Consider the following 27,986-nt stretch of genomic DNA (forward strand, 5'->3'; position numbering starts at 1 on the left):
GAACAAAAACAACCTCAGGGTTGCGTCCCAGCCCCGCGTCTGCCCTCCTCCCGGAACCAACCAATAGGGCCAAGGCCGGGACTGCTCAACAGCGGCTGCAGCTCTAGCCCCATGGAGGACAAAGAGCAGGTCACGTGAGGTAAGAGGGCTCTGCGGGCCCCGCCCCCGAGTGGGCGGAAGGAAGGGGGCGCCCCGGCCCTGCTGGCTGGGCCGGCGGGAGCGTGTGTGGAACGCGGGGGTTTGATACATTGTAGCGCCCGCCCTGCGGGCTGCGGCGGCGCCAGGTGAGCGGGGGCCGCGGGCGGAGCGGGGTGGTGGCAGCGGCGGCGGTAGCGGGTGCGCTACACAGGGGTGAGCTGCTGGCTTCGGTGTTGCGCAGGCTGGAACGGCGGGCTGGGCAGGAGGGGCGGCAATCCCTGCCCGGAGGTGTGTGCAGGTGCCGCCGGGGGAGGGGGATTGAATGGGCACCGTGAGTTTTGCCTGCTGGGAAACGTAACTGTGTCGAGTTTGCAGTGTCTGTCCCTAAAGGGGCAGCCTCGCAAAGGCGGGGACCTACTGCCGGCAGGAGAGAGGGGCGGGGAGAGCCCTGGGAGTTTTGCAGCTGAATCTCAGCGACGCACACAGAGCAAAATCCTTCCCTCCGTGCAAGTGTGAGCGTTAGAAAGCGGTGCAGCCCCAATCCGGGGAGAGACCTAGGGTCTCGGATATAACACCAGCGTGGTGTCTTGTTTCTTGCGGCTCATTGACACCCGGCCCCCGCCTCAGCGATTATTTAACTGACCGCCCTTCTGTTTTGAAAGTGTGTGAGATTGTGGCGTGTCAGAGCATGTGATGAACAGGTCTGTCCTTCCTTCCCCTTGGTTTTGTTGCTCTGCGTGGTGAGGTGGCGTCGTGGGTTATTCTTGGAGACCTGAGTAGTTGGAAATAAAATAAGGCAGCGTACGCAAGCCTGATGATATTTCCTGTGCTGTTACTTGCATTCTCTCGAAGTGAGTGCTGGGTGGTATACCAGGCGTAGCTTTGCTAAATGTCAATAGGACACTACAAATCGGTCATTAAAAAGAATCTGGCAGAGCTGTGGTTGTCAGTTATTGCAGAAAACAAGTCTGCTTTGAGTTAGGGTAAGGTCCTGGCAGTGGTGGCAGCCATGCAAACCTCCAATGTACTGCATCATCACCCAAATGGATGGCAACATGCATTTAAGGAGTCTGGAATTTTATCCTTTTTGCATTTGACAGTTCAGATAGTGGGTATGTGATCTTGTTAAGATTATAAGTTTATATGCTCAAAGGTTAGGGTAGCTTGCTGTATATTTGGATAATTTATGGCTTATGATATTGCATAATGTCACTTTAACTGGAGCTTATCAAAACTCTTCAGCACAGTGACTTCTTGACCGTAATGAAGATGTGGAAGATAACAGTTTTGGTTGAGACTTGATGATTTAAAAAACAGAAATGGTGGTGGTGTGGTTTTTTTTGTTTTGTTTTAGAAAACAAAAATATTCTCCTTGGGCAAGAATGGAGTGGGAAAAACAAAAACTGAAAATATTTTCTGGTAGTGTGTGGTTTTGTTTTGTTTTTTTAAGGGGGGAGGGAATAAGGCACTTGTCTGTTTCCTTGTACTCTTTGGGTTGGGGATGGTCTCATCTGTGTTTGTACAGTACCTAGCACAATGAGGTCCTGGTCCATGACTAGGGTTCTAAGTGCTATGATAATACAAATGATCAATAATAAATCAGATAGTAAATGATTAGTCCCTGTTCCAAAGCATTTATAATCCATTTTAATATCTGTAGTAGGCAGTGTTTAATGCTCTTCCTCTCATGGCTCTGTCACTTCTTCCTCCTAAGGGGGGGGGGGGGAATAATTCAGTGTATCTACTCCCTGCACTCCAAATATGGGTGTGCTAATGTAGCTGTCCTTTGAAACAAGAGAAGCAGTGAGGTTGGATCTAACTGTTTTCCTCACTTGAAACTTAATTTGTGGGAGGTTAACAGTTATAACTGAGAAACAGTTTTTATTAGAAATTTTGTACCCACAAGAATGCATATGACAGGTCCATGTTCCAACGAATTTATAGTTTGAGGCCTCAGTCTCATGGTTGGAGTCTAAATGATGGACTTGAGAGACATGTGAGAATGTAATGTACACGAGGAAACAGGATGAGGAAGGAAAGATATGACTTACAGGTATGATTACACAGATGTGCATGTTTTGATGGCTGAAAAGTTTTTAAAGTGTAAGTGCACATTTTTGTGAAACTAAAGGTAAATTTATAGTATATAGTTTTGAGTGATAGCTAGAAATGTCCAACAAAAGTTTGACTCGGAGTGAAATTATTTGTGTGAATTGGATTGATTTGTCTTTAGTATGCTCCCGGGGGAATTCTGTGCCAAAAAAATTAATTCTGTGCATAGTATTTTAAAATTCTGCATATTTTATTTTGTCAAAATAACACAATAAAGTCACACCAGTTTCAATTCTTTTGGTAGTTTATTTCAAAATACCTGTCAGCAAGTATGTCTGTAACCATAAAGACAACAAAAAAGATTCAGTAAATGTTCTTTGACAAATAGATTCCTTACTAGGCATATTAATAGAGGACTTTGAGTAATAATTCATTTAAACTACAATACAGAAACAGATTTCCCACACCCCTCAGAAGCAGTGAAGAGGCTTTGTGGAATCAGGGCTAACAGAGGAGCTGAGGAAGATGGAAGTAATTGCTGGGAAGGAGCCTGGGAATGAACCTGGAGAGGGTTGTTGGGTGTGGGCGGGAGAATTATGGAACATTTTTTTTGGGTGGGGAGGGATTGTTAGGGAATTGGGAAGCCTGGCCCATGCAGACCTGGCTGACCCCTAGCCTCTCCATTCAATCAAGGAACATTTGCCTGTCCCCGTGTATCTTTGCACCCACACTCAGCTACCCCGTCCTCCCCTGTTCCTATGTGTCCCTGCCCCTCTCCTCGCAGCCACCTATCCTCTCCCGTCCCCATGTGGCCCTGCCCCCACTCAGCCACGCTCCATCCCCATGTGGCTCTCTGCTCCTACCCTGCCTCCCCCGTCCTCATGCCCTGCACCCCCATTCCCATTCAGCCCATGGCTCAATGCTGTCACCAGCTAGCTCCTGTGCCCCTGCCCCAGTCTATCTCTCCCCCACTAGCCCTTCCGAACCCCGGTCTGTGTGACCCCTCCTCAGCAGCTCTATGTGCCCACTCTCTGTGTCTTTCGCAGCTGGATAAGTTTGTGTACTGCCTCTTTAGTAGAGTAAAAACTTAGTTTTGAAGACTTGCTTCTGCCTGTCATGTGTTTTATAATAATTCTGATTACATTTTAACTTCATTTTTTCATTACTGTAAAATTACATGGGTTCTAGACTTGAATATTGAATATATGAATATTCTATACATATTCAACTTCAAGTTGAATATAGAAGTAAATTTACCTTGTTTTTAATAATGCAAATATTTAAAAAATGCAGATTTTTTTAGGTAGGTCAAATATGTAAACAAGCCTTTATGTAAAAGCGTGGCTTTGCTTATATATGTACTATTACAGCACTGTAAAATGGAGCAAGGACATTTTATATGCGGTGTTAGAGGGACATTAACTGTAGTCTTTTGACCGATACAAGAAATATTGCATACTCTAACCAGTTAAAGAAAAGAGTAAATACATTTAGAAACTTATTATAGTAGTATTGATATTTTTTAGGGTGTATCTGCATTACTGTTATAAACTTCTTTGTTGTTTTTAGGGGTTTTATATGTAAAGATGAGAAAATTAATATCCTGTTTAGCATAAATATTTATTTGGCTAAGTAAATAAGATTATGTATTTTTGGCCAAGATTGGCTTTTATTCTCTTACACTTCTTTTGGGGGCTTATTAGATAGTAAGTTAGGGGAGGAACACTTGGTTTTGCCTGGCTATTTGGGAAGTATTGGGAATGGTGTTAACTGTTCTCTATTCTGAAATACCCACAGTGTGGTGCTTTGGAACCTGATCCTGCAAGGTGGTGAGCCCTTTCAACAAGGTGGTGCCCAGCACTTTGCAGGATCAGGCCCTTTAAATGTGGTTCCAGCCTTGCTAGGAATTTTTCTGCTACTATTGGCATGTCAGAGCTTTAGTTTTTATTTTGTTTTTGTGGCTTAATATCTCTCTTTGTGGAGAGATCAGGAGATAGCACAAGAACAATATGGTACTTTTCAGTCCTGCTGACTCAGCACACTAATCCTGTTGTATATTTAGTGCTTGAAAATCCAGGATTTAGTCTCTTGCCACATATACAACAAGAATCATGACTTGATGTAGCCAGTTTCTGGGACACTGCACCAATTTATTGGAGAACAGGGAAGCCTTAATTTGAGGACTTCAGTAACTCAGACATAGGTTAGGGGTTTGTTATAGAAGTGGATGGGTGAGATTGTGTGGCCTGCGTTGTGCAGGAGGTCAGACCAGATGATCATAATGGTCCCTTCTGACCTTAAAGTCTGAGACACTGCATCTTTTGCTTATACACATTGTTAAATTGAAGGTCGTTGATGGCAAGTTACAAAGGATGCCTGCGACAACATTATGTTTTTCTGCAACCGTCTGAGGGCGCGCTGCTGTCAAAATCTGAGACAAGTTTCAACTAAATATGTGAAAATGAGGATGACTTGTTTTCTAAATTAGCATAAGAATGAGGGGATATTTTTGCATCCACGTTGTTTTTTTCTGGGGGGGGGGGGAATTGAGTGCATTGAGAAAATGTAATAACCCAATCTTCCTCCTTCTAATGTTTGAGGCTGAAAAGGGTGCTACGAATATTCATGACCAAATTAGAAGCCACAGGAAAAGCAAAGAACCAGCTGGAGACTAAGGAATCTGAAATCTTCCTATGTGAAGTATTGACACAGAATCTCTTTTAACCATAGAGAAACTGTAAACAATTTATAGCCTTCAAAAGTGTGTTAAATGTGTTAATAATTTTGCCTGTTTCTTAAAAAATTTCTTTTCATGATTTAGGGGAAGCAGCAGCATGAAAGATGTAGACAAAATTGAAACTTTAAAAGAAGAATGGTAGGTGCTTATTTTTTCTTCGTATGGTTCTGTCCTGTCGTGTACCATCTCTTTATTCAACATATTATTAATTAATAATAAAGCAAACCTTCTGTAGCTTTTATAAAAAAATATTATTGATTTAGTGACTATGGTTTGATATGCACATGTTTTATTTGGCTCCTGCCTTCAGGAATGAAAGTTGAAATAGAATCCCGTGACATTTTATGAATCTTTTTGTTAGGCTAGTACATCTCTTGTTGGTTTGTTTCTCACTGCCTCTTGAAGTACAAAGCTGCCATAACTAACCGGCTGGCTAGAGCAAATGTTTCTGCTCCTATTATCCCACATCACTGAGTTCTTTTTATTATAAAGCACTGAGGAACACTTGCGATTAAAAACAAAAGCACTGTGTTGAGGATCTGTGTTCACTTTGTCCATCTGCTCCACATACATTTTAGTTTTTGTTGTTTTTTTTTTAGAAGAGGGAAATTGCTTTTGCAGAACACTTCTCATATAACTGCAATCACAAATTATAGGGGTGGAAGCTTTCCAAGTGGCTGCATGAACATATATGCTTACAAGTAAAATCATAAATCTGTCTGCCTTTCTACTTTGACCCACTGGAAGCCTTTACATTATATGTGAAGATGTCTAGTTTTTATGCCTATTAAGGCATAAGGTTTTAAGGAAAAACACTGTAAATGCCTTAATAAATGCTAATAGTTTATCTGATCTTTTGTGGGAGGGGCGAGAGGGACAATTCATCGTAATGATGTAGTGAAAATAGGGATTGGGGGTGGGAATTGTTAACTTTTTCTTGATGTCACTAAACCAGTAAGATTGTTTTACTTCGTTTAAAAATGTTGAACTTGTGTCTAACATTTTTATGCTAAAATTGGTCATACCACAAACTCTGCAATGAAGATTCTTGTTAATACAAACAGACCTAATTAATATACTGAGCCATTCAAATGAACAATACTTTTTCATGAACATTCATTCTAACATGAAGTCCCAATTTAGGAAAAATATATTCAGTTTTCTTTATTATAAGAGTTGGGATTATTTGAAGTGTTTGAAATACTTCTTGAAGTGCTAAATTAAATAAACTTGTGTGAGCTCCTCAGTAATGCTTATCGTAGAAGTCAAATACTGCATAATCCCGTCTGAGAAATTAAACTAAGAAGTAATCAATCATTCTGAATGAACTATCTAGTTTCTAGTCAATGAAAAGGTAATATAGTAAAGAGGACTCTGTTTCTTTACACTGTGTACGTAGCACTGTGGGTGGAAATTTGTACTTAATAGTAAAATGTTTTGTAGGCTTTCACACCAGGCTCATTTCCAAAATATCAAAGCCTTCTGTTATATAGGCTTCCAGTAGGCTAGAGTAGCACTGGGAGACAGCTATACCCAAGTTTATCAATTGTAGTGCTAAAGACCACAAATGTCACGAAGATTTTAGGGATCTGAGGGTGAAGGGCAAATAAACAGAAAATTAAATATGAGAATAACTGATATAGAGACATCTTTTGTTTTGTAAGTGACTTTTGAATTTTATCTCTGAAGATGCATGTATTTTTGCAGAAGTGGCTCAGTGAAAGCTAACTCAGACAACAGCAAATGTTTTTCTTAGTGGCAGGGTTGACTCTGACATGCAAGTTTTCTGACTTGCTGTAGTAACAGGAAGAAAACACATCCTCTCATAGAGTTGGATTCCAAATTTAGAAGCTTCAGTATGGATGAATTTAATTCCCTTTGTACTCACTTTGCACATCAGAAGAATGGCATAATGTGAATCTGCTATAGGCTGAGCCTTTTCATGAAAAGAATGTGATGTTGCACTCTAGCATATTTTCATAAAATAATATGAATATAATGTAACTGGAATATGCTTCATGCAAAAGATCTCTTGTAAGGTATCATTACAAAGCTTATAATCTACTTAGTGTGGTCATCCTATTTGTATAAATGTATCATTCTTGTTTCTGAAGCTAGAAATATGAAATATAACTCTGAGGGTCTATTGTAATTATGCAAAGTGTGGGCCATTAATGGTGGTTTGGAACCTTGATGGCTCCCATTAACCAGGACAACTAACTGTGGATAGCTCTGTTTGCAGGCAGGCCTTCCTATGAGTCAGGGTCTTACAGTGACATGATCATGTCACCTGAACTGGAATCCATCTTTAAGCTGGTGTTTTTCCGTTGAGAAGGAGGGGTGGGAACCCAGAGGGACAAAGGATTCCCACCTTATGCACAAGATATATAAGTGGGTGGAACAGAACAAAGGGGGTAGCTCTCATGAGAAATCCTCTAGCTACCATCTGAGCTGGAACAAGGGCTGTACCAGGGGAAAGGATTGTGCCCAGACAAGGAAGGTGTCCAGTCTGTGGGGGGGGAAAAATATTGAAACATCTCTGAGGGTGAGACTTTAACTGTATTCAGTTTTAATACTGTATTAGGCTTAGATTTGCATGTTTTGTTTTATTTTACTTGGTAATTTACTTCTGTCTGTTACTACTTGGAACCACTTAAATCCTACTTTCTGTATTTAATAAAATAACTTTTTACTTATTAATTAACAGAGTATGTATTAATACCTTTGGGGGGGGGGACCAGCTGTGCATCTCTCTATCAGTGTTATAGAGGGCGAACAATTTGAGTTTACTCTGTATACGCTTTATACAGGGTAAAACGGACTTATTTGGGGTTTAGACCCCATTGGGAGTTGGGCATCTGAGTGTTAAAGACAGGGACATTTCTGTAAGCTGCTTTCAGTTTAAGCCTACAGGTGTTAAGGGACGTGGTTCAGACCTGGGTCTGGGTTTGCAGCAGGTTAGTGGGTCTGGCTCAAACCAGGCAGGGCACTGAAGTTCTAAGCTGCCAGGGCAGGAAAGCAGGGGCAGAAGTAGTCTTGGCACATCAGTTGGCAGTTCCCAAGGGGGTTTCTGTGACCCAACCCATCACACAATAGTACAGCGAACAATGCATATTAAAATGGTCCACAAGGCTGTTCTAGTTACTGTTTTCTAACAAATTACAGAATACATGGGATATGGGGAGGAAAAGACCTTTTGGTATGGAATTTCTTGTGACCTTTAATGTGTCTCCTAAACGAATCATTTATTTTTATTTTGTAGGGTGTGTAAACAAGGAACCGATGACCAAATTCCTAGTGGTACAGAGCAAAGCTGTGAATTTTTTGTTGATAACCTTTTTGAAGAAGCTCAGAAGGTTGGTGCTATATGCATGCCACCAAGTAAAGTTAAGAATGAAGTAAGTGGTCAGCCTTTTAATTTGTATTCACTATAATCAATGTTTTATCATGCTGGGTATAAATTCCTGAAAACCAGCAGGGTTTCTACCCAATTTACCTGGTGAAGGTAATGTACCAATAGTAACTACCAAGCAGACTTCCATGTGGAAATCATCTGGTTAGCTAGGAGAACTTGCCATGGAGACCAAATCCTGTGGAACTGGAGTAATGAACCCTTTGTTCTCAAGAATGATGGCAAAGCATGCAGAAGAGCATCCCCACGGCAGTGTACAGCAGAGAGGAATATGCAACCCGAGGTTTTGATGTTGGACAGAGGTGAGAGAGAGTGCCATAATGGTGTATATGTGTTCCCTCCAAAATGTATTGAGCTTATTTTATGGTGTGCCTAAACTAGTTGAAGAAAACTTCACTATGCTAATGAGAATAATAGTGAAGTCTTCACACATTTTAATTTAAAAAGTAATAATTCAATACTAACTGGGATTCTAAAAGTCTATATTGATCAGTTTTGGACTACTTAAATGGCTGGAAAACTGATTAAAGTAACAACTATAGTGAAATCAATGCAAGAGTGTCCACTTCAAGCATTTAGGTGAATCAGATTGCACACTGATTAAATAGGTGCAATTTTTTTTTTGGGTAGATAAGGCCTAAATGGACAGTGAGCAGATGAGAAATGAGATGCGACAGTGGGATGCTTTGCACTGGTCTGTAGCGCCATGTGTCTTGTCTTTCTCTCACACTCCCTATCGTTGCATGGGGATTGGGAGGGACAGGAGTTAATAGGCTTTTTGGACTAAGGCAATTCCAAGGAAGAATTTGGAGGAGGCAAGGGTCTTGCTACTGTGCCTTCACATGTAAAAAGTATTTGTAAGGGAGTATAATTTGGCTGGGTGCCCTACTCTCTTTAGGTGGACCATGCCCACTACTCGAAGGCGAGCGTTAGCTGCCACCAGTTTGGTAAACTTAATGTACCCTCTCTACACACATTTCCCCCACCAGTCATACATCATTTGAATGCCTTTATATGTCTACTTTGATGTGAGGGATTATGTTCCATTACCATAGAAACGGGATAAACAATGACACCATCAGCATGTTTAAATATTTGCCTTCATTCTTGTTAGTTTTATGACTGTATTATTTCAAGACATAAAACTGGATTTCTTTGGGACCTCAAAGCATCACAACAGCTATCTAAAGGGTAAAACAAAATCTGATAATACATGTGTACAGGTATCATTGAAATGTAATAGCGCTGGTGATACTTTTAGTCAACATCACTATCATCTTATTCATCAGCATGACTCTGTCAAAAGTGTGTGGGTTACCACAGTCTTCATTGACTTGGCATGTACACAGTTCAGTGCAGCAAAGATTGTTCTAACTACAGACACAATTGATTATGCAGTGACCCCTGACTGGTACAGGCACAAATAAGGTCTTGTAGAAACTCAGATGCCATTGGGCCCTTGAAGAATACAGGAAATAGTTCAACATTCATATTTTTCCATCCATGTTGCAATGGTAATCCAATATCTGGTTTACCTATGTGCAAAGAAATCCAAATCGTTGTTTGTCAAGATGCTCTTCTGATATGCTCTTCAAAACTCTCCTCCTGTGGTGGGAGTTTGGTGACTGACTTTTCCTTTTTGATGCCTAGATTGAGGGTTAAGCAATTCAGGTCTCTGTGGGTCTTTTATTTCTGCACTGCACCAGCCATTTGTTCATTTGAAAGCTGTTCATCAGGCTCACTTGCCAGAAGAACATCCACAAAACATTTGGATCACTTAAATTCCTGCTGCAGGTTACTAGCAGCTTGAATAGCATCAGCTATTTTTATTGTGCTGCATAAAATAATCGTACTCTCACTTTGTCCTTGCTGTGCATGGAATGAATTTGCAGAAACAGTGGTGGTTTTTCTTTTTTTTCTAAACTCGCCGGTAATTTTGCTATTGGAATAGCTTGCAGTTTTTTACATCTCAGAGGAAAGTAGGGTTTTATTCCTTTGTAGCAGCTTGGACAGAAGAACTTTCTTATAGATAAGATCATTGTCTGCATGTTATCAGCTCATTGACTCTTCAGTGTCATAAAGTGACTATTGTTACAGTGTAACTAGATGGTTTGCTTTAAGATTAATTATACTCAAGTAGGAAGAAAGGCCATGTTGAGTGATTAAACTGCATCCTCAAATTAAGTCTTCTGCACAATGTCATCTCATCTTTGAAGTGTTGCCTTTCTTATATTGGTTGCTCTCTCAAATGTTTCTATTTTATGAAGTGGTGGTGGTGTTGTCTTGGTCCCAGGATATTAGAAAGACAAGGTGAGGTAGTATCTTTTATTGGACCAGTTTCTGTTGATGAGAGAGACAAGCTTTTGAGCTTACACAGTGCTTTTCTTTAGGTCTTCATTTTCTCAACCACCTTGTCTCTCTATTTTAAGAAGCTTTTTTTGTTTTCTCAAGCAAACAATGCAACAGGACCAATGGCAGGAAGACCTGCTTGCTCTGGTGGCTATAGAAGCAGGTGAACATATAATGCTCTCTGATCAGAGTCTGTTTTCTTTCTTAGTTCAATACAACTCTGACATGTGCCATGTTCTACTTGCTTGTGTATTTCTAAAAGCAACCCCTGTGGTAGAGTATTGGTTGCACATCATCTAAACTAGAAAACTAATCCAGTAGCTGCCTGTCATAACTATAAAGGGAAGGGAATGGAACAGCCCTCCTGTGTACAATACTATAAAATCCCTCCTGGCCAGAGACACCAAAATCCTTTTACCTGTAAAGGGTTAAGAAGCTCAGGTAACCTGGCTGACACCTGACCCAAAGGACCAATAAGGGGACAAGATACTTTCAAATCTTGGTGGAGGGGAAGGCTTGTGTTTGTGCTCTTTGTTTTGGGGGTTGTTCGCTCTTGGGACTAAGAGGGACCAGACATCAATCCTTGCGCTCCAAATCTTTCTGAACCAGTCTCTCATATTTCAAACTTGTAAGTAACAGCCAGGCAAGGCGTGTTCGTTTTATCTTTGTTTTCTCAACTTGTAAATGTTCCTTTTGGCTAAGAGGATTTACCTCTGTTTGCTGTGACTTTGAACCTAAGGCTGGGGGGGGGGGGGGGGTTCCCTCTGGGCTTTGTGAATCTGATTACCCTGTAAAGTTATTTTCCATCCTGATTTTACAGAGATGATTTTTACCTTTCTTTTTTTAATTAAAAGCCTTCTTTTTAAGAACCTGATAGATTTCTCCTTGTTTTAAGATCCAAGGGTTTGGATCTGTGTTCACTAGGAACTTGGTGGAGAAGTCTCTCAAGGCTACTGGGAGGGAGATAGTCTGGGGGGAAGTAGACAGAGTTTCCCAAATAACTCTTAAAGGATTTGGGTGGTGGCAGTAAAACCAGATCTAAGCTGGTAATTAAGCTTAGAGGTTCTCATGCAGGTCCCTACATCTGTACCCTAGAGTTCAGAGTGGGGAAGGAACCTTGACACTACCAATACAATTAATCTCTCTTGGCTTTTGCTGCCAGCACCACAGAATTCTGCCCAGCCCTGGTTGCTTCGGACAAGTTTACATTCTTTCGATTTTTTTTCTTGACAAATAACATACTTCTCAAAGTTTGTGGAGTCTTTTTCTCTTTAAGATTTTTGTAGCCTCATGTCTACATATTCTGTAACTTTCCTATAGAGGTAAAATACCTAAAGTATATTATTAGTAATGCGATACCACTACCTCAATTTTTTTATTTTGTACAGTATACAGATTTGCGTTAAATTAGATAAGAACATAAGAATGGCCCTACTGGGTCAGACCAAAGGTCCGTCTAGCCCAGTATCCTGTCTTCTGACAGTGGCCAGTGCCAGGTGCCCCAAAAGGAATGAACAGAACAGGTAATCATCAAATGATCCATCCCCTGTCGCTCATTCCCAGCTTCTAGCAAACAGAGGCTAGGGACACCATTCCTGCCAATCCTGGCTAATAGCCATTAATGGACCTAACCTCCATGAATTTATCTAGTTCTTTTTTGAAACCTGTTATGGACTTGGCCTTCACCACATCCTCTGGCAAGGAGTTCCACAGGTTGACTGTGCATTGTGTGAAGAAATACTTCCTTTTGTTTTAAACCTGCTGCCTAGCTCTTGTGTTATGAGAAGTAGTAAACAACACTTATCTACTTTCTCTACACCAGTCATGATTTACAGACCCCAATCATATTTCCCCTTAGTCGTCTCTTTTCCAAGCTGAAAAGTCCCAGTCTTATTAATCTCTCCTCATATGGAAGCCATTCCATACCCCTAATCATTTTTCCCCCTTTTCTGAACTTTTTCCAATTCCAGTATATCTCTTTTGAGATGGAGCGACCACATCTGCACACAGTATTCAAGATGTGGGCGTACCATGGATTTATATAGAGGCAACATGATATTTTCTGTCCTATTTTCTATCCCCTTCTTAATTATTCCCAGCATTCTGTTCACTTTTTTGATTGCTGCTGCACATTGGATATTTTCAGAGAACTATCCACAATGACTCCAAGATCTTTCTTGAGTGGTAAGAGTTAATTTAGACCCCATCATCTTATATGTATAGTTGGGAGTATGCTTTTGAATGTGCATTAGTTTGCATTTATCGACATTTAAATTTCATCTTCCATTTTTGTTTCCCAGTCACCCAGTTTTGAGAGATCCTTTTGTAGCTCTTCGCAGTCTGCCTGGGTCTTAATAATTTTGTATCATCTGCAAATCTTGCCGCCTCACTGTTTACCCCTTTTTCCAGATCATTTATGAATATGTTGAATAAGACTGGTCCCAGAACAGAACCCTGGGGGGACACCACTATTTACCTGTCTCCAGTCTGAAAACTGACCATTTATATCTTTGTTTCCTATATTTTAACCAGTTACCAATCCAGGAGAGCACCTTCCCTCTTATCCCGTGTCAGCTTACTTTGCATAAGAGCCGTTGGTGAGGGACCTTGTCAAAGGCTTTCTGAAAATCTAAGTATGCTATATCCACTGGATCCGCTTGGTACACATGCTTGTTGACCCCCTCAAAGAACTCTAGTAGATTGGTGAGGCATGATTTCCCTTTACTAAAACCATGTTGAGTCTTCCTCAACAAATTATGTTCATCTATATGTCTGACAATATTGTTCTTTATTATAGTTTCAACCAGTTTGCCCGGTATTGAAGTCAGGCTTACAGGCCTGTAGTTAGTATGTTAGTGTGAAAATTGCTATTTTTGTTTAGTCAGCACTTCGACTGAATCCAAGTATGAAGCAGTGTATTGTCTTTAATACTACCCTGTGCATAAGTGTCACTGAATTTAAAAAGATAGTTTCTAGAGTATTTCAAAAGCTGATATGCATGCATAGGCAATTACATATTAAAACTTTCTATCAGGCAGAGTAGATGCTACATTTTTATGTACAATATCTTACAAATGGAGACGTATTACATTACGAATTAACAATGTAGTACAAACTATGGGCATGCACGTTACTGCTGCTGGTGCACAACCTTCATTGTGAGATTGATCTGATCACCAAATCTCAATTGAAAATATAGAAAACTATTGTACTCACTTTTTTCAGATATTTTTACAATTAAGAATGTGATGTGAAAACAATTCATGTTGGTATACTGCAAAATGTTGTTCGTCTTTTTTGCTAACCACCATCATTTCTGGGGAAAAATAGTTGCTCATGCAAAACCAATAAAAAAATCTTTTCATACATTGTTGTTGTTTGGTAACTGACCAATAAACACCACATTAAGGTGTTGAAATGAACTTAAACAGTAAAAACTGTAGTCATACTGCAGTGTTTCTAGAATTGTTCAAAAAATGACATTCTCAGTTTGGATACCATTGTTTCACCTTGCCTACAGGCTTATGGCACCACTTGACAGCTCCACGTCATACCTCATCTAAATGTAGATTAAAATAAGCTTTCAAATGATACATAATATTGGTGCGTGTGGGGTAAGTACTTAAAACTCCAAAAATGGCTCTCTTTTTGGAGAATTGCCACATGCCTATTGTGCATGCTGCAAATTTCTATTCATCCTGTATATAGGCTTATTTACACGGGAGGAGGGGAGTCATAGGGGAAGCAAAGAGGGATTCTTCTCATCAAACAGATTCTAAGATATCTGTTTGCATAACAAATACTGTGTAGGTTTGGCACACACTTCTGATTTGATACAACTTCAAACCTAATTCACATGAATTTCCAGTTAGTTGAAAACTGATTTTGAATTCTGCACTGGTACTTAGTATTTTATATACTGTAAGTGTGGCCAACTGCCCAGATACCTGTCAAGACTTTTTAATTTCAGTAGTCAGTAGACTTAGATGACCAAACACCTTTTAAAATGCCATACATACTATCTGAATACACTCCAGGTCAAATCCTCCTCCAAGTCTCATTGACATTGGAAAGATGCATTAGGCAGTAGTGCAAAGTCCACAAATTAGACAGATTAAATAAGCTTTTGAAATAGTCAGATGTGCTCTGGCAATATTTTAAATGACTTGTGGATTATGAAAATTTACTCTGTATCGGTTCATGAAAGAACAAAGATTCTCTGTATATCTGGATTCCCCAGGGTATAAATTGTCTGTCTAAAGGAATTTTTTTTTCATGACACATACTACTTCTGATCTGGATAAAAGATTGCTGTATGTATTCTCTCCAATACCCTTACTTTGAAAAGTCATCCAGAATAGGTAGGACAAGGCTCTAGTTGAATGAACTCCCAATTGGACATGTTAGTTCTGGTACTTGGACTTCCAGCTTGGGTGCCTGGGTTCTTAACCTGGGGATCATCCATTGGTATCTGGCGGTTGGGTTCCCCTTGCCCAACCCAAACTGCTAAATGGAAGCAGAGTTCCAGAATGGGGGAGTTCTGCTATGGAAAAGTGGGTACCAGTATAGAAGAGATTGAGAGCCACTTCTCAGTGTTGGGAGCTAAACTAGATGCTCTAGTGATCTTTCGTCTGAGCAGCATAAAATCCCTAAAGCTGCCTGCGTGGATCATGCTACAATGGTGCCTTAACAAATCTGGGTTTGAATTGCTCTCTGGGAGGGCCACAAATTCTGCAAGTCACAAACATAATAAGATGCTGTAGCACAGTGGTTCTCAAACTTTTGTACTGGTGATCCCTTTCACATAGTAAGCCTCTGGGTGCGACCACCCCTTATAAATTAAAAAGACATTTGTATATATTTAACACCATTATAAATACTGGAGGCAAAGCAGGGTTTGAGGTGGAGTCTGACAGCTCATGATTCCCCCCATATGAAATAACCTTGCGATCCCCTGAGGACTCCCGACCCCTAGTTTGAGAACCTCTGGTGTAGCAAGCAATCTCTAGCGACTGTATTCCTGGTAATAGTGATATCTGCCAGGAGGGTCAATGAGATTCCAGTCCTGGTGGCTGACCATTTCTTATGGTTAAAGTGACTGTTTTTGTTTTTTTGTGGGGGTTTTTTGGTTTTGTTTCACTTACATTCCAAATTTCCTCATAAAGTTGTCCGACTTTAGTCTTAGTCAATCAATCAGCTGGACTGCATTTTCCCTTGACTGCTAGATTTGTGTAGCTTAGCCTCTCCTAGTAGTTTAGTTGTGGAAAAAGGGTCGTGTCCTCTGTAAGCAGGGCTAAAGTCTTACCTAAGTCTTCTAGATTTGTGGTCTATGGAGACAAGGGTAGAAGTAGATTCAGTGGATCAAGCTTTTGCATATAAAACTGTTATGAGCTTGTGGGACAGTTACACTCAAATTATACTTACTGGTAAGTAGCCTTTCTGTCTAGTAGTCAGTGTTTATATAGCAACTTTTATTTAAAGATCTGTAAAGCACTTGAAAAACATGACTCACAGTACCCCTGTTAGGAAGGTGACTATTACAGATGGCAAACAAGTTTCAAGTGGCTTGTTCAAGATTACAGAGCAAATCAGCCAGAGATGGGAATTAGTTGCAGAAATCCTGTGCTCTAACTTCTCTCTCGACTACACCTCTCAAAATTCAAGTGAAAGCAGAATGTTGAATAATGCAAAAGCTAGGATTCTAGATCTAGCATTTCTCAAGATAAGAGTTGTTTGATAACTTTTTAGTGGCCACAATGTGGCATGGAGTGGAAGATGAAGATGGTAACTGGAGTAATGTGGTTGATAAATTCTTGCCTTGTGAACTTTAACCCAAATGCCTTTAACCATTCTGATTCTGCTTTTCAGAGGTGCAAGGTCTTCTGCTGTCAGGTCTAGAAATGAAGATATTTAGAAATTACAAATGTCGTCATTTTTTGTCCCTTGCTGTTGCTGTGTTTTGTGCTGGCACTGGCCCAAGATGGATTATAGCGAGACTTGTGCCGGTGTAATTTTCAGTCCCTTGAGTGGATGAGCTAAAACCATAAGGAGATGCTAGTATATTGAGTTGTTTTCCGATGACTTCATTGTGTTTACTTCACAGGCTGATATAATTATTAAACTATGGAAAAATGGATTTACAGTAAATGACGGTGAACTCAGAAGCTACAAAGATGTTGCAAACCAGCAGTTCTTGGATTCAATTAAAAAAGGGCAAGTGAGCTTTGTCTACTGAGCCAGATTGTGTTAATGTACTTTGTACATTATACTTGAATGCTGCATGACCTTGTAACACAGTTGCTTTGCTTATACACTGCAACAGCTCTGTATGAATTTATACTGCTGTTGCCTAAACTGGGCATTCAGGGTATGTCTGCACTGCAGCTGGAAGGTGTGATTGCCAGCACAGGTAGACAGACTCATGCTGGCTCAACTTGAGCTAGCACACTGCAAAATAGCAGTGTAGACGCTGTGGCACTGTTGGCAGCTCAGGTTAGTCACCTGAATCCAAGCCTGCCCTGCTCCCTGGGTCTGAGCCCAAGCCGCTGCCTGTACCAAAATCTACCCTGCTATCTTTAGCATGTTAGCTTAAGCTGAGCACAAGTTTATCTACCCATGCTGGGAATCACACCTCCCAATTGCAGTGAAACCTAATCTAATGCCTGTTAAATTGACCTAGCTTATATTGCCCAGGGCTTTGAAAAATTGGGAACCATCTACAGTACAGTGCTGCAGCACCATAGCTGTGCCACTATAGCTGCTGTAGCGTAGACATATCCTAACACTGCAAGAATTAATGTCCAGCCAATATAATAGCTTTTAGATGCTATGGTTACACACTCAGAAGTCCTGAAATAGACAAAAACAGAATCCATGCCGTGAAGATCTTACTCTAAAGGTACAATACAGAATAGAGGACAAGACCAAGTGCCTGCCAGTAGTTTGATTAACTTGAGTGTAGACCAGGCAGTACTCGAGGTGTTTTCATTGTGGTTGTGGATACTCAGCCTGGTCAAGTTTGAGGCATGTTTGTGGGGGGGCATCTGTGGCCACTGCCCATTAATTTTTGTAAAACTTAAGGTCGGTCAGGGTTTCAGTCAATTACCTTCCCCCTCCCCTCCCACACACTAATTCACTATTTAAGCAAAATCTAAATCAAGGTAAACATTTTTTTACAGCTATATGAATTTTAGCCATTGTCTTTTAAATTACAAATCTTCCTTTCCACATTGTTTCGGGTCTAATTCCGTGTTAGCAGCACTTCAAAAACGTTGTTTCATAAATTTGCTATAAAATCATTCTCCTCTGTGAATGCAGCATACAAGGATATGTGCTCCTATCCATAATCACGAGCAGCCTGTCATTAGCTGGGGAAGTACACAACTCTGAATCTATAAATACCCATATGCTGCTAGGGGAAGGCGAGGGGGGGGGGGGGGTAGAGTGGACAAGCTTATCTTCTAGTGAAATAATTACAAGCTGTGAGCTTTCAGATGGTCCCTGGAAGGTAGTTAAATGTGAATAAAATATTGTTAGCCAAACAGTGTTTAATTCACTAAAGATCATAGATATTAGTGATCCTCTATAGAAAATGCTAAAATACCTACCTTATTTTGCTTAGTCTGTAGTTATACCTGTTAATCAAATGGGTTTCCATACTATCTGTCTTAAAAAGGAATTCTGTGTCAAAGGTGGTCTTTATCCCATTACCAAAGAATTAACATGCTGTAATGTCTAGTACACCTCTACCCCAATGTAATGCGACCCGATATAACACGAATTTGGATAGAATGCAGTAAAGCAGCGCTCGGGGGGGCTGCACGCTCTGGCGGATCAAAGCAAGTTCAATATAATGTGGTTTCACCTATAAAACAGTAAGATTTTTTTTTTTGGCTCCTGAGGACAGCGTTATATCGAGATAGAGGTGTATTAACATTTCACAATTTTTATTAAAGATACTGGTGTTACATTTCGTAGTGTTTTGATACTTCATGATATATCTTTTTAAAACTGAACTATAGTTTACACAATACCCTTTGCTTTTTTCACTTCCTAGTTACTTCACAATTCAGTAATTTGCAATGGATGCGTATCTCATTAGTGTGATTTACAGATTATGCTGAGTATGTGTTAGTAAAATAGTTGCAGTATCACTAACTCCTTTTGTATGGATAAGCCAGCCACATGTTAGTCAGAGCTGTTTCAGTTTTTAGACCAAATATCATTACTGTCTTCTCTTCACATAGAGCCTTATTTTAATTTTGTCCATATTGGGTTTTTTTTTTAAAAGGGAGTTGCCATTTGAGTTACAAAAGACTTTTGATGATGAGCTGGATGTGAAGGTGGAAGATAAGAAAGACGAGGTATATGTATTAAAGAAGCCAATATTTCACCCCTTTTCTGGACAAGGTTACCGGTTAGGCAGGTGAGTGGTCTGATGGGATGTATACCTTCTGAGTGGGTTGAGGTAAGGGAATGATAACTCATATCTTCATCCTTTGTATGCTATCTATAGTAGTATTTTCTCCAATGATGCTATCCTGCCATACAAGGATTTAAATAGAAACACTGAATTTACTCTTTAAAGGAAACTATGCAAGACGCAGTCTATGAAGAAAAGGTGAATATGACATTCACTTAGAGGTTAGGACTACAAGGGGCAAGAATATCTCAACTAAATGAGCAAGTTCCTTGGTATTCAGCCATGTAATTTGTCCCAGTAAAATAGTGTTTAAAATTACTTCAGACCATACATTAAACTGATTTATTTTTCTTTTTAATCCCCATCTCTTTAGTGCAGAAATTCTAATGATAGTTTTAAAACTAGACTGATCTTATAAACACTACAAATGGCATTGTGGTTTAGAGGATTGATCTTGAGGCTAGATGCCCCAGGAGCTTTTGAATGCTAAACCCAGAGATGCTACTTGAGTGCTGATCTGGGGACCTCTCTACCTTAGTTTCTCTATCTGTAAAATAGGGATATTGCTTACCATAGGGGGGACACTGTGCAGATCGTCAGCACAATCCTTTGATGAACGTAACTATGTATGTGCCTCTTATTTCCAATAACCAGTCTAAAAATATCCCAATTGATAGCTGCTCTTGTGATTCTAAGTGAATTAGTGAGAATTCTGTGCTCTAAAATACTGTAAATAAAGTAAATGTTTTTTTGTAACCCTGATCGGGCCTGATTGTTAGCTAAGTCCTTGCCTCAGAGTCCATAATTAACACTTATTGTTAATTCGATTTGAAGTTATATCAATGCTCCAGATTTTTTCACACAAATTAAACTGCCTGTTAAAATGATGTCTGCAGATATGGAGGGAGAAATGGCAATGGCAAAACTTTGGCCGGATCTGGCCCATCGGGGCTTTGGATCCAGCCCACAGGATTGCCACCCCTGTGGTGCCATGGGCCCTGTGCCACTCCTGGAAGCGCTGGCACCATGTCCCTGTGGCCCCTGGGGGAGGAGGGGCAGAGGGCTCTGCGTACTGCCCTCACCTGTGGGTACCTCCCCCAAAGCTCCCATTGGTCAGGAACGGGGAACCGCAGCCAATGGGAGCTTTGGGGGAGGTACTCACAAGCGAGGGCAGCATGCTGAGCCCTCTGCTCCTCCTCACCCAGGGGCTGCAGGGATGTGGTGCCAGCCGCTTCTGGGGGAGTGGTGCAAAGCTAGGGCAGGTAAGTGGCTCCAGGCCAGAGCCTGCACCCTGAACCCCTCCTGAATCCCAACCCCTTGCCCTGAGCCCCCTCCTGCACTCCACATCCCCTCCTCTGCCCCAACCCCTTGCCCTGAATCCCTTCCTGTACACCGCACTCCCTCCCGCACCCCAGCACCCTGCCCCAGCCCTACATTCATGGCCCTGCATGCAATTTCTCCAGCCAGATATGGCCCTCGGGCCAAAAAGTTTGCCCACCCCTGCTATTGCAAGTAGTGAGCCTGCCTTCCAACAGACAAACTAAAAACTGGAAACATGCTATTCTTTAATGTCTGTGTGTTCTGTTTACTAGTTTCATACAATGAAACATTTTACCACTTGCTCAGCATTTTTGTTGTTAAAATTTGTAAGTTAAAATGTCTTGGTTTTGTTTTTTTCCCGTTAGTCGAATCAATGATATATTGTAGCTTGTCTTGATAAAAGTAGTAAATATCATGCTAGTCTTGGAAACCTAGGCCATGCTTGGGGGTGAGTGGGTTGGGTGTCATGCACTTGCCTTCATAAATTAACACTGGCTATCCTATAGAATGTTATGATTCATTAAGGCAAGTATTCATTACTACTGAGAGAAAGGATGCTATTTTCACTGATCTAGGAAGGGACAGAATTCCTAAGGTGAATTGTAGGCTATTAATGCTGTAGTCCAGGATCTGCTCCAGTGTGACTTCAGCTGCACTATACAATTTAGGTCTGGTCTACGCTAAAAAAGTTAGGTTGACCCATCTACGTCTTTCAAAGATGTGAAAAATTCACATTCCTGAATAGTGCACTTAAGCTGACCTAACACCCAATGTAGACAGAGCTAGGTCGACGGGAGAACCCCTCCCATCGGCATAGGTAGTGTCTACACTGAAACGCTACTGCACAGCTGTGGTGTTTCAAGTGTAGACAAGCCCTTACTCTCCACACTTGCATTTTTTTGTAGTTTACCAAGGGAATTGTAGAAAGAACCAAACGTATAACTGGACAGCCTCCTTAAACTTGTGACTGATATGCAGTGTGTGTTAAAGCTTCTTTTATTAATATCCAGCAATCCTAATAGACATGCTACCAACACTTCTGTTGGGATAATTCTTAGCCCCAACAATGGAAAATGTGGTAGAGCAAATATTATAGTCTTGACTTGGGCACATCTGCCGGTGACTTCCTCAGGTGGTTTCTATTGAAAGATGAGATGGCAGCATTGGAACCAGTCTGTTACACTTGTGTACACACACACACACACACACACACACACATTCAGCTGAACTACTATATATTTTTCTTTTGTTATGCAAGAGGGCTCAATGAGACCTAGTTTTGCGTCCATTAAAATACTTTATTATTTTGTATTGTCTGTAAGTTTGTATGCCACTGTTCCACTACTGTGTTTAATGGTTTTGTGATTTGTAATAGAAAAGCTTGGTTCTGAATCTTGGTAAGCTTAAGATGTAACTTTAAAATTATATCTCAGAAATACATTAACCAAAAAGACAGACTAAAATCTCTTGTGGCAAAAGTAGTGCGTCAGCTGTAACCTCACTAGGGTAAAACAATGTGTGTCATAAACCTTTTACCATTAGACTAGGCAAAGCACTAGAAAACTTACTTTAGGGAGCAATCTTACATTGGCAGGGGATAGATCAAAGGGTCTAATGTCTTTTGAGAATCACATAAATTAAAGATGAAAGAATGTAAAATGAGCAAGCCTTTAAAAGCAATGATGTTTCTAAAGGTAAGAAGGCTCTTCCCCCCCCCCCCCCCTCCTTGTATTTTAGCCTCATTTCCTGCCACTAGAGGGCTTTACACATCAATTTTGTAAGAGGGTGATTCTAGGTATAGTACAGGAATACACTTGAAAACTAGGCTGTTAGCTTTTTAACTTGGATAAACATTTGGTAGCTTTGAAGTATTTTTTGTGCAGTAGAACTAGCTGCTCTAATAATATAAGGTGTCAAAAATTGCTTCTCAATCATTTTTGTGAGAGAGTTGACCACTTCATACATATAAATAGGTATATCTCCATATATTATCTCATAGAGCTGGAAGGAACCCTGAAAAGTCATCGAGTCCTGCCCCCTGCCTTCACTAGCAGGACCACATACTGATTTTGCCCCAGAGCCCTAAGTGGCCCCCTCAAGGATTGAACTCACAACCCTGGGTTTAGCAGGCCAATGCTCAAACCACTGCGCTATCCCTCCACTTATGTGAGTAGCTGAAGTTACCCCTTGTTAGATTTAGATGTATTTCTGTTCTCCCTCAATGCTGCCTGCTCAACATTTATTTTTGTGGTCTGGAGAACCATTGTAATTTAATTAGGTGCTATAAGGTTAAGCAAGAGCAGCAAAAAGAACAAAAGAGCAGGGTATGAGAAAAGAGAGTAGAAAGGTGGATCGGAACAGATGGATGACTGCTGACGTGTTTTTAATACTGATTTTGAATAATCAAATTAACCTGTAAGACTTTGGTTTTTCCATTGTACCTCTGTGTTTTACCTAAACCTAAATATTTGTAGTCGAAGTGCAGTGTATCTCTGAGTACACGTTGTATATAGTTGTAATCTATCAACCATGATACAATTAAAAAGTTAGGCCACATAAAGCGAGGAAGCCATATTTAACCCTTAATATCTAAAATTATTACATTGGACCACTTATTGCAATTATGTTTATAATTTATAAGATTTAGAACTAGCCTTTATTTATTTATTTCAGTGTTGAGAGATTTATTCCACCACACTTAGAGCACAGTACACATCACTAATGTAATCTATTTTTTATGTTTTATAAAAAGGTAAGTACCACACACATCAGTTAAGCCCTCCAACAAATTACTGTTAGCCTGCAAATTCTTCAGTCAAATTCCTGAAAGTGTTACTTTATTTCCTCCCAGTGAAGGAGACCTAGGCAACGGAACATCAAGACCTGTTCTTTAGGCATTTAATTCTACATCTTATCTTTATCACTTAAATCTCTCTCTCTCAATCTCTTAAGATTATTTTAAATAATTATTTTTATTTTCATTAACAGAAATAGGGTATTCTCTCCCTTAACATCATGTTTGAAGTTGTCAAGTTGAAGAGTTGTTGCATCTCTCTAGTAAAGCCTCAACCTCAATTTGTATTCCTAGGCTGGTGCACATTAGTTGTTAGTACACTCTGACAGGATTTAGAACCTCCTAGAAATATTTCGGTTCAGTCAAAATAGATGAGGTGATGACTGTTCTAGCTTATGATTTTATGTGCACTGAATAATCTTGTTTGGCTCTTCTTTCCAGTGCGACTCCAAGAATAATTTCTAAAGTGAAAAAGGACCTTGAAGCTGAGAACAAAAGGCCTCTTCCTTCAATAACGCTAAACAATTTGGAACCAGTCACTAATATCCAGATCTGGTTAGCAGATGGGGAAAGGATAGTACAAAAGTTTAATGTTTCTCATAGGTAAGATTATCTTATCACTATCCCATTAACTCTTTTTTTACACTAATATGTCTAGAAATTCTGTAAGTATTTATATGGCCCCTCATCATCTGAGTTCCTCTCATACACACAAATAAAAATGACCTTTTTTTGTCCTTTCAAGCCTGTAGGAGAAACCAATCAAATTCTGTGTGTACCCTGTGTGCAGCAGAAAGAAAAGCAAAATGTAACTGCCAATGAATGTAACAGACTGCCAAGTTAATTGATCAAGATCTGCGTAATACCGATTTATCAAGGCATAACTGTTGGATTTTTGTCATTTTCCTGGGAGTTAAGTGTTTTTGAGGTGTCTATAATTCCTTGATGCGGGTCTGTTATAGGGGATCTTTTAGCGGCAGTACAGATTTTTATTTTGTTTAAGGTTTTTCCTTTTTTGTACAGCTCATTTATTTTTAACATCATTTGGCTTCAAAAAGACAAGTGTCTTCCAGGAAGTTCCTCCAAAGAATTTGAATGAGAAACTGTCTAATAAAAGCAGTTGAGTGCTCATGGCTGGTATTAAACACTAGTGGCAAGTGAGGACGGGGTGGACAGCATGACAGACATGAGGGCTTGAAAAATCCACTTGCCTGGGTCAAGTAGAAAGCACTCCTTGGTAAATGCTATCAGTGTCTAAGTGCCTAAGCTTTCACTCCTTAAAATTAAATAAATTTTCTAGCCCTTATGGTTACAGAAAGAACCTTCTAGTTATGAATTTATTCTAACCCAGTGTCTGCAGACTGACGAAGAGGATTCAGATCTGCTGCTGCTCATAGCTTTCCTAAGCTTCAGCAGAGGTGAAAAGGATCAGAATCTCATCAACTTTCATTGCTGCTATTGAGAACCCTGTGGGCAGCAATGATCTGGGCAGATTCAGATTGATGGTGCTGCTGAGGCAATCTGCTGGTGAGGAGGGCCCAAAAACTGAGGCTGGAGGGGAGAGGTAGCGTAGCAGAAATACACACCCCACAAAGCAGCCAGGAAACTGAGGGAGAAGAACTAGTGGAAACTCCATCCACCCTTGCATCAGATGAGAGATAATGTTTCTCGTCCCTCTCAGCAGTCAAAGGGAGTTATGGGAGGTGATCCAGATTTTCAGAGACACACCTGAGCAGGGTCCAAGGTCAGAAGGGTGGTGGAATCCCAGCATCCTGCAGGGGGAAGAGAACTCATCTAGGTGTCTGTCCTGACAGTGTGGGTGGAACACTTCAAACCAGTCTGTGGCTAATAGGTCTACTGGGTGTCTAGTAAAACTTTCAAGCCCTGCAAGTGGCTGTGATAAGGCAGTAGTTCAGTGTACACGTTCTTGAGGGGAAAGTAGGATCAACTACTAAAGGAGATCGGTTTGAAGAACTACAACCTTCAGCGACCTTTTCCTATAGTCTACTATGCTGATAGCACAACTGTAATATATAGAATGAATATCTTGTGCTATATGTCTCTCTGAAGCAAGTAAAGTGACGATAAAGCTTAACTTCGACATCTGTTCAGGTTGTATTGCTCTCTAGTACACTGTATATTGGTTTATACCCAGTCAGGATGGCAGACTAAGGAAGACTTAGCAGTTACAGGCTGACTCTGAATTCAACAAGATACTAGAAGTCTGAGAGGATCCATTTGTTAGTATTCATTGTCTCTAAAGATCTCTAAACTCGTACAATCCAAATAGATCCATTACTATAGTGGATCGTTGTTATTAATGAAGGGTGCGTTTGCATTTTGATTATTAAACCCATTATTGGAGGGTTCAATATTTTTCCTATTTCAAAATGAATAGATTAAAATTCCTAATACAAGTTTTCATCCTAGTGCAAATAGATTAATCTTAAAAGTTCTTCAGACCAGTCTTATCTGACAAATAAGAACAGCCCCTTTCACATAACCATATTGTCAGAAAACATTTAAAACAGTTATTCTATCATAACTTGTATGTGTGCTAGTGCACCAGTGAGCTTCTGTGGTCTGTTGTGCATACACGTGCACTGTAGTTAAAAATAACTTATAGAAATGTTAAGGCAAATTCAAGAGACTTGACTTTATGGTACTGTGATATCCTTAAGCATTATTATCATAAACATGTTTTTTCATTGGCGGTCCAGAGAGAGGCTAAAAGCTCTCTCTAGTATATGTACTGCTGTGCTTGGGCTAAGGGTTGAGATAAGGGAAAAACCAGTATGTGCTTCTGATCTTAAATAGTTCAAGTGTAAATTTCACAACTTCCATATCCAACATTAATATAGTGCTGGTGAAGGGTCCCAGGTGACATGCCTGAAGTCACAGAGCAGGTAGAATTTCAGGGTATTTTATGTGCAGAATTAAAGAGAAACCAGAATGAAGGCACTAAAGAATTTGTAGTGTTCAGCTAGCATGCCAGTTACTGGGTCATAGTGAGTGCTGTGGGAATGTGTTGTGTAGATTACCTATAGGGGTTTATTGCAACTCATGGCTGAAAAAGAGAGTATGTATAGTATATAAAAATTAGTTCCACTAGCTGTGCAAGAATCATACTTTGGAAACTGTCACAGAGCCTGCATATGTGCTGCATTGTGTGCATGACTTGTGCTCAACCCCACACCTCTTGAAACAATTGACTCAAATGCTTAGAAGGATTGTAACTTGCTGGGTTTTTTTCTTTACTTTTTCAGAATAAGCCATGTCAGAGACTTCATAACAAAATATCAAGGATCGCAGGGAAGTGTTCCTTTCTGCCTGACCACATCTCTTCCTTTCCTAGAGCTGCTGGATGAGACTCTCACTCTGGAGGAAGCTAATTTGCAAAATGCTGTTATAGTTCAGAGACTTCAGAAAACAACTGAGCCTTTCAGAAGTTTTTCATAGTCTTTGGTTTTAGAAGTACCTTGATTATGACAGTAGAACTGCTGCTGCAAGTAATGGCCAAAAAACCATAAAGACTTACCCGAACAAATTAGCGTTCAACTCACCAAAAGTCTACATATAAGTTGAACTAAACTAGACAAAACCAAAAAAACCCTGAACAGCAATATCTGGATGCACTGTATCATCTCCACAAAGCTGCACTCTTCTTAAAGAGCAAAATGTGTGTTTTGTGCTGTAGTTTGAGGTATTTTCTAAGCGTTTCAGTATTTGGAGAATGGCAGTAATGAAGCAGAGGTAACCTAGTAAGACAGGGACCATCATCTAAGTTCCTCCTAGCTAGAAAGCACTGATGGCCTTTTAAAGGCATGTTTGGGTTAAAATCACGATTCTAAAAGACTTGTGTTACTAACAGCAATTTAAGTGGAAAATTAAGTCAAATTTAATCATTTTATTTTTTCACTTCAGTTTGGACAGTGAAACTAAACCACTTGGTTTCACTCATGTTTCTATAAGTCAATTTCAGGTTGTGAGTCTCTTACCCTAATGTTTAGATTACAGATGCTTCAATGGCAGACGTACATGTAAACACTTTTCACTATTTCCATAGAAACTCTTTAAAATAAAGAAATCATGAAAAGCTACTGCAATGAAGTTTAACAAAATCTGAATTTTGGGACTTCCCTTTCAAAGCCTGTATTACACTTGTGCACATGAGAACATCTCAAGACAAGAATGAGTTGGCTCCATTGCATACTGTACGTGAGGTGTTACATCATAAACTCCTGAGATTTGCTTTTCCTAATGGTTGAAGTAGCTGCTTGCCTCACTGGCAGCTCTGTTCCCATCCCCAAGACATGGAATGTCATGACAGGTGTGCTTTGAACTACTTGTGCTACTAGCAGCGTAATCCATTCTGAACCATGTAAGACACAAGCATGACACCCAGTAGTTCTAACGGTAGATGAAAGATGGCGATAGAGAAATATATAGTGAAAATACAAACCTTCATCTATGCCAAATTGCCAACTATGGGCAGAGCTAATTTGCACATGTAAGTCTTCCAATAACATTTTAAAACCCTTATTTTGGCAATAAAGCTGTTTCCTTCTCTATTCGTTTGTTCTTTATATCAGTCCTCACTTTCTTTGTTTGGTTTATTTTGCAACTTATAAAATATGCCCATCGTCTGCTTTTAATTCATGTCCCCATGGCCAATTACAATTAGTGTCAAGTATCAGAGGGGTAGCCGTGTTAGTCTGGTTCTGTAGAAGCAGCAAAGAATCCTGTGGCACCTTATAGACTA

At 40.1% G+C, this 27,986-nt stretch overlaps 1 protein-coding gene across 4 annotated transcripts; it reads left to right on the forward strand.

Moving 5' to 3' along the window:
• Positions 1 to 27,795, forward strand: UBXN2A (UBX domain protein 2A). Of its 4 annotated transcripts, none has more exons than XM_039529403.1 (7): positions 1 to 139; positions 5,012 to 5,065; positions 8,190 to 8,325; positions 16,792 to 16,901; positions 18,979 to 19,113; positions 23,666 to 23,827; positions 26,491 to 27,795. In XM_039529403.1, the coding sequence occupies exons 2-7, from the start codon at positions 5,025 to 5,027 to the stop codon at positions 26,681 to 26,683; spliced, it is 777 nt and encodes a 258-aa protein (XP_039385337.1). In that variant the 5' UTR covers positions 1 to 139; positions 5,012 to 5,024; the 3' UTR covers positions 26,684 to 27,795. The 4 variants fall into 4 exon arrangements, with proteins under 4 accessions (XP_039385337.1, XP_039385335.1, XP_039385339.1 ...); XM_039529401.1 differs by lacking the exon at positions 1 to 139 and adding an exon at positions 154 to 284; XM_039529405.1 differs by lacking the exon at positions 1 to 139 and adding an exon at positions 408 to 426.
• Positions 27,796 to 27,986: the final 191 nt, after the last annotated feature.

The sequence above is a fragment of the Mauremys reevesii genome, linkage group 3, assembly GCF_016161935.1.
Source record: "Mauremys reevesii isolate NIE-2019 linkage group 3, ASM1616193v1, whole genome shotgun sequence".
Lineage (NCBI taxonomy): Eukaryota > Metazoa > Chordata > Testudines > Geoemydidae > Mauremys > Mauremys reevesii.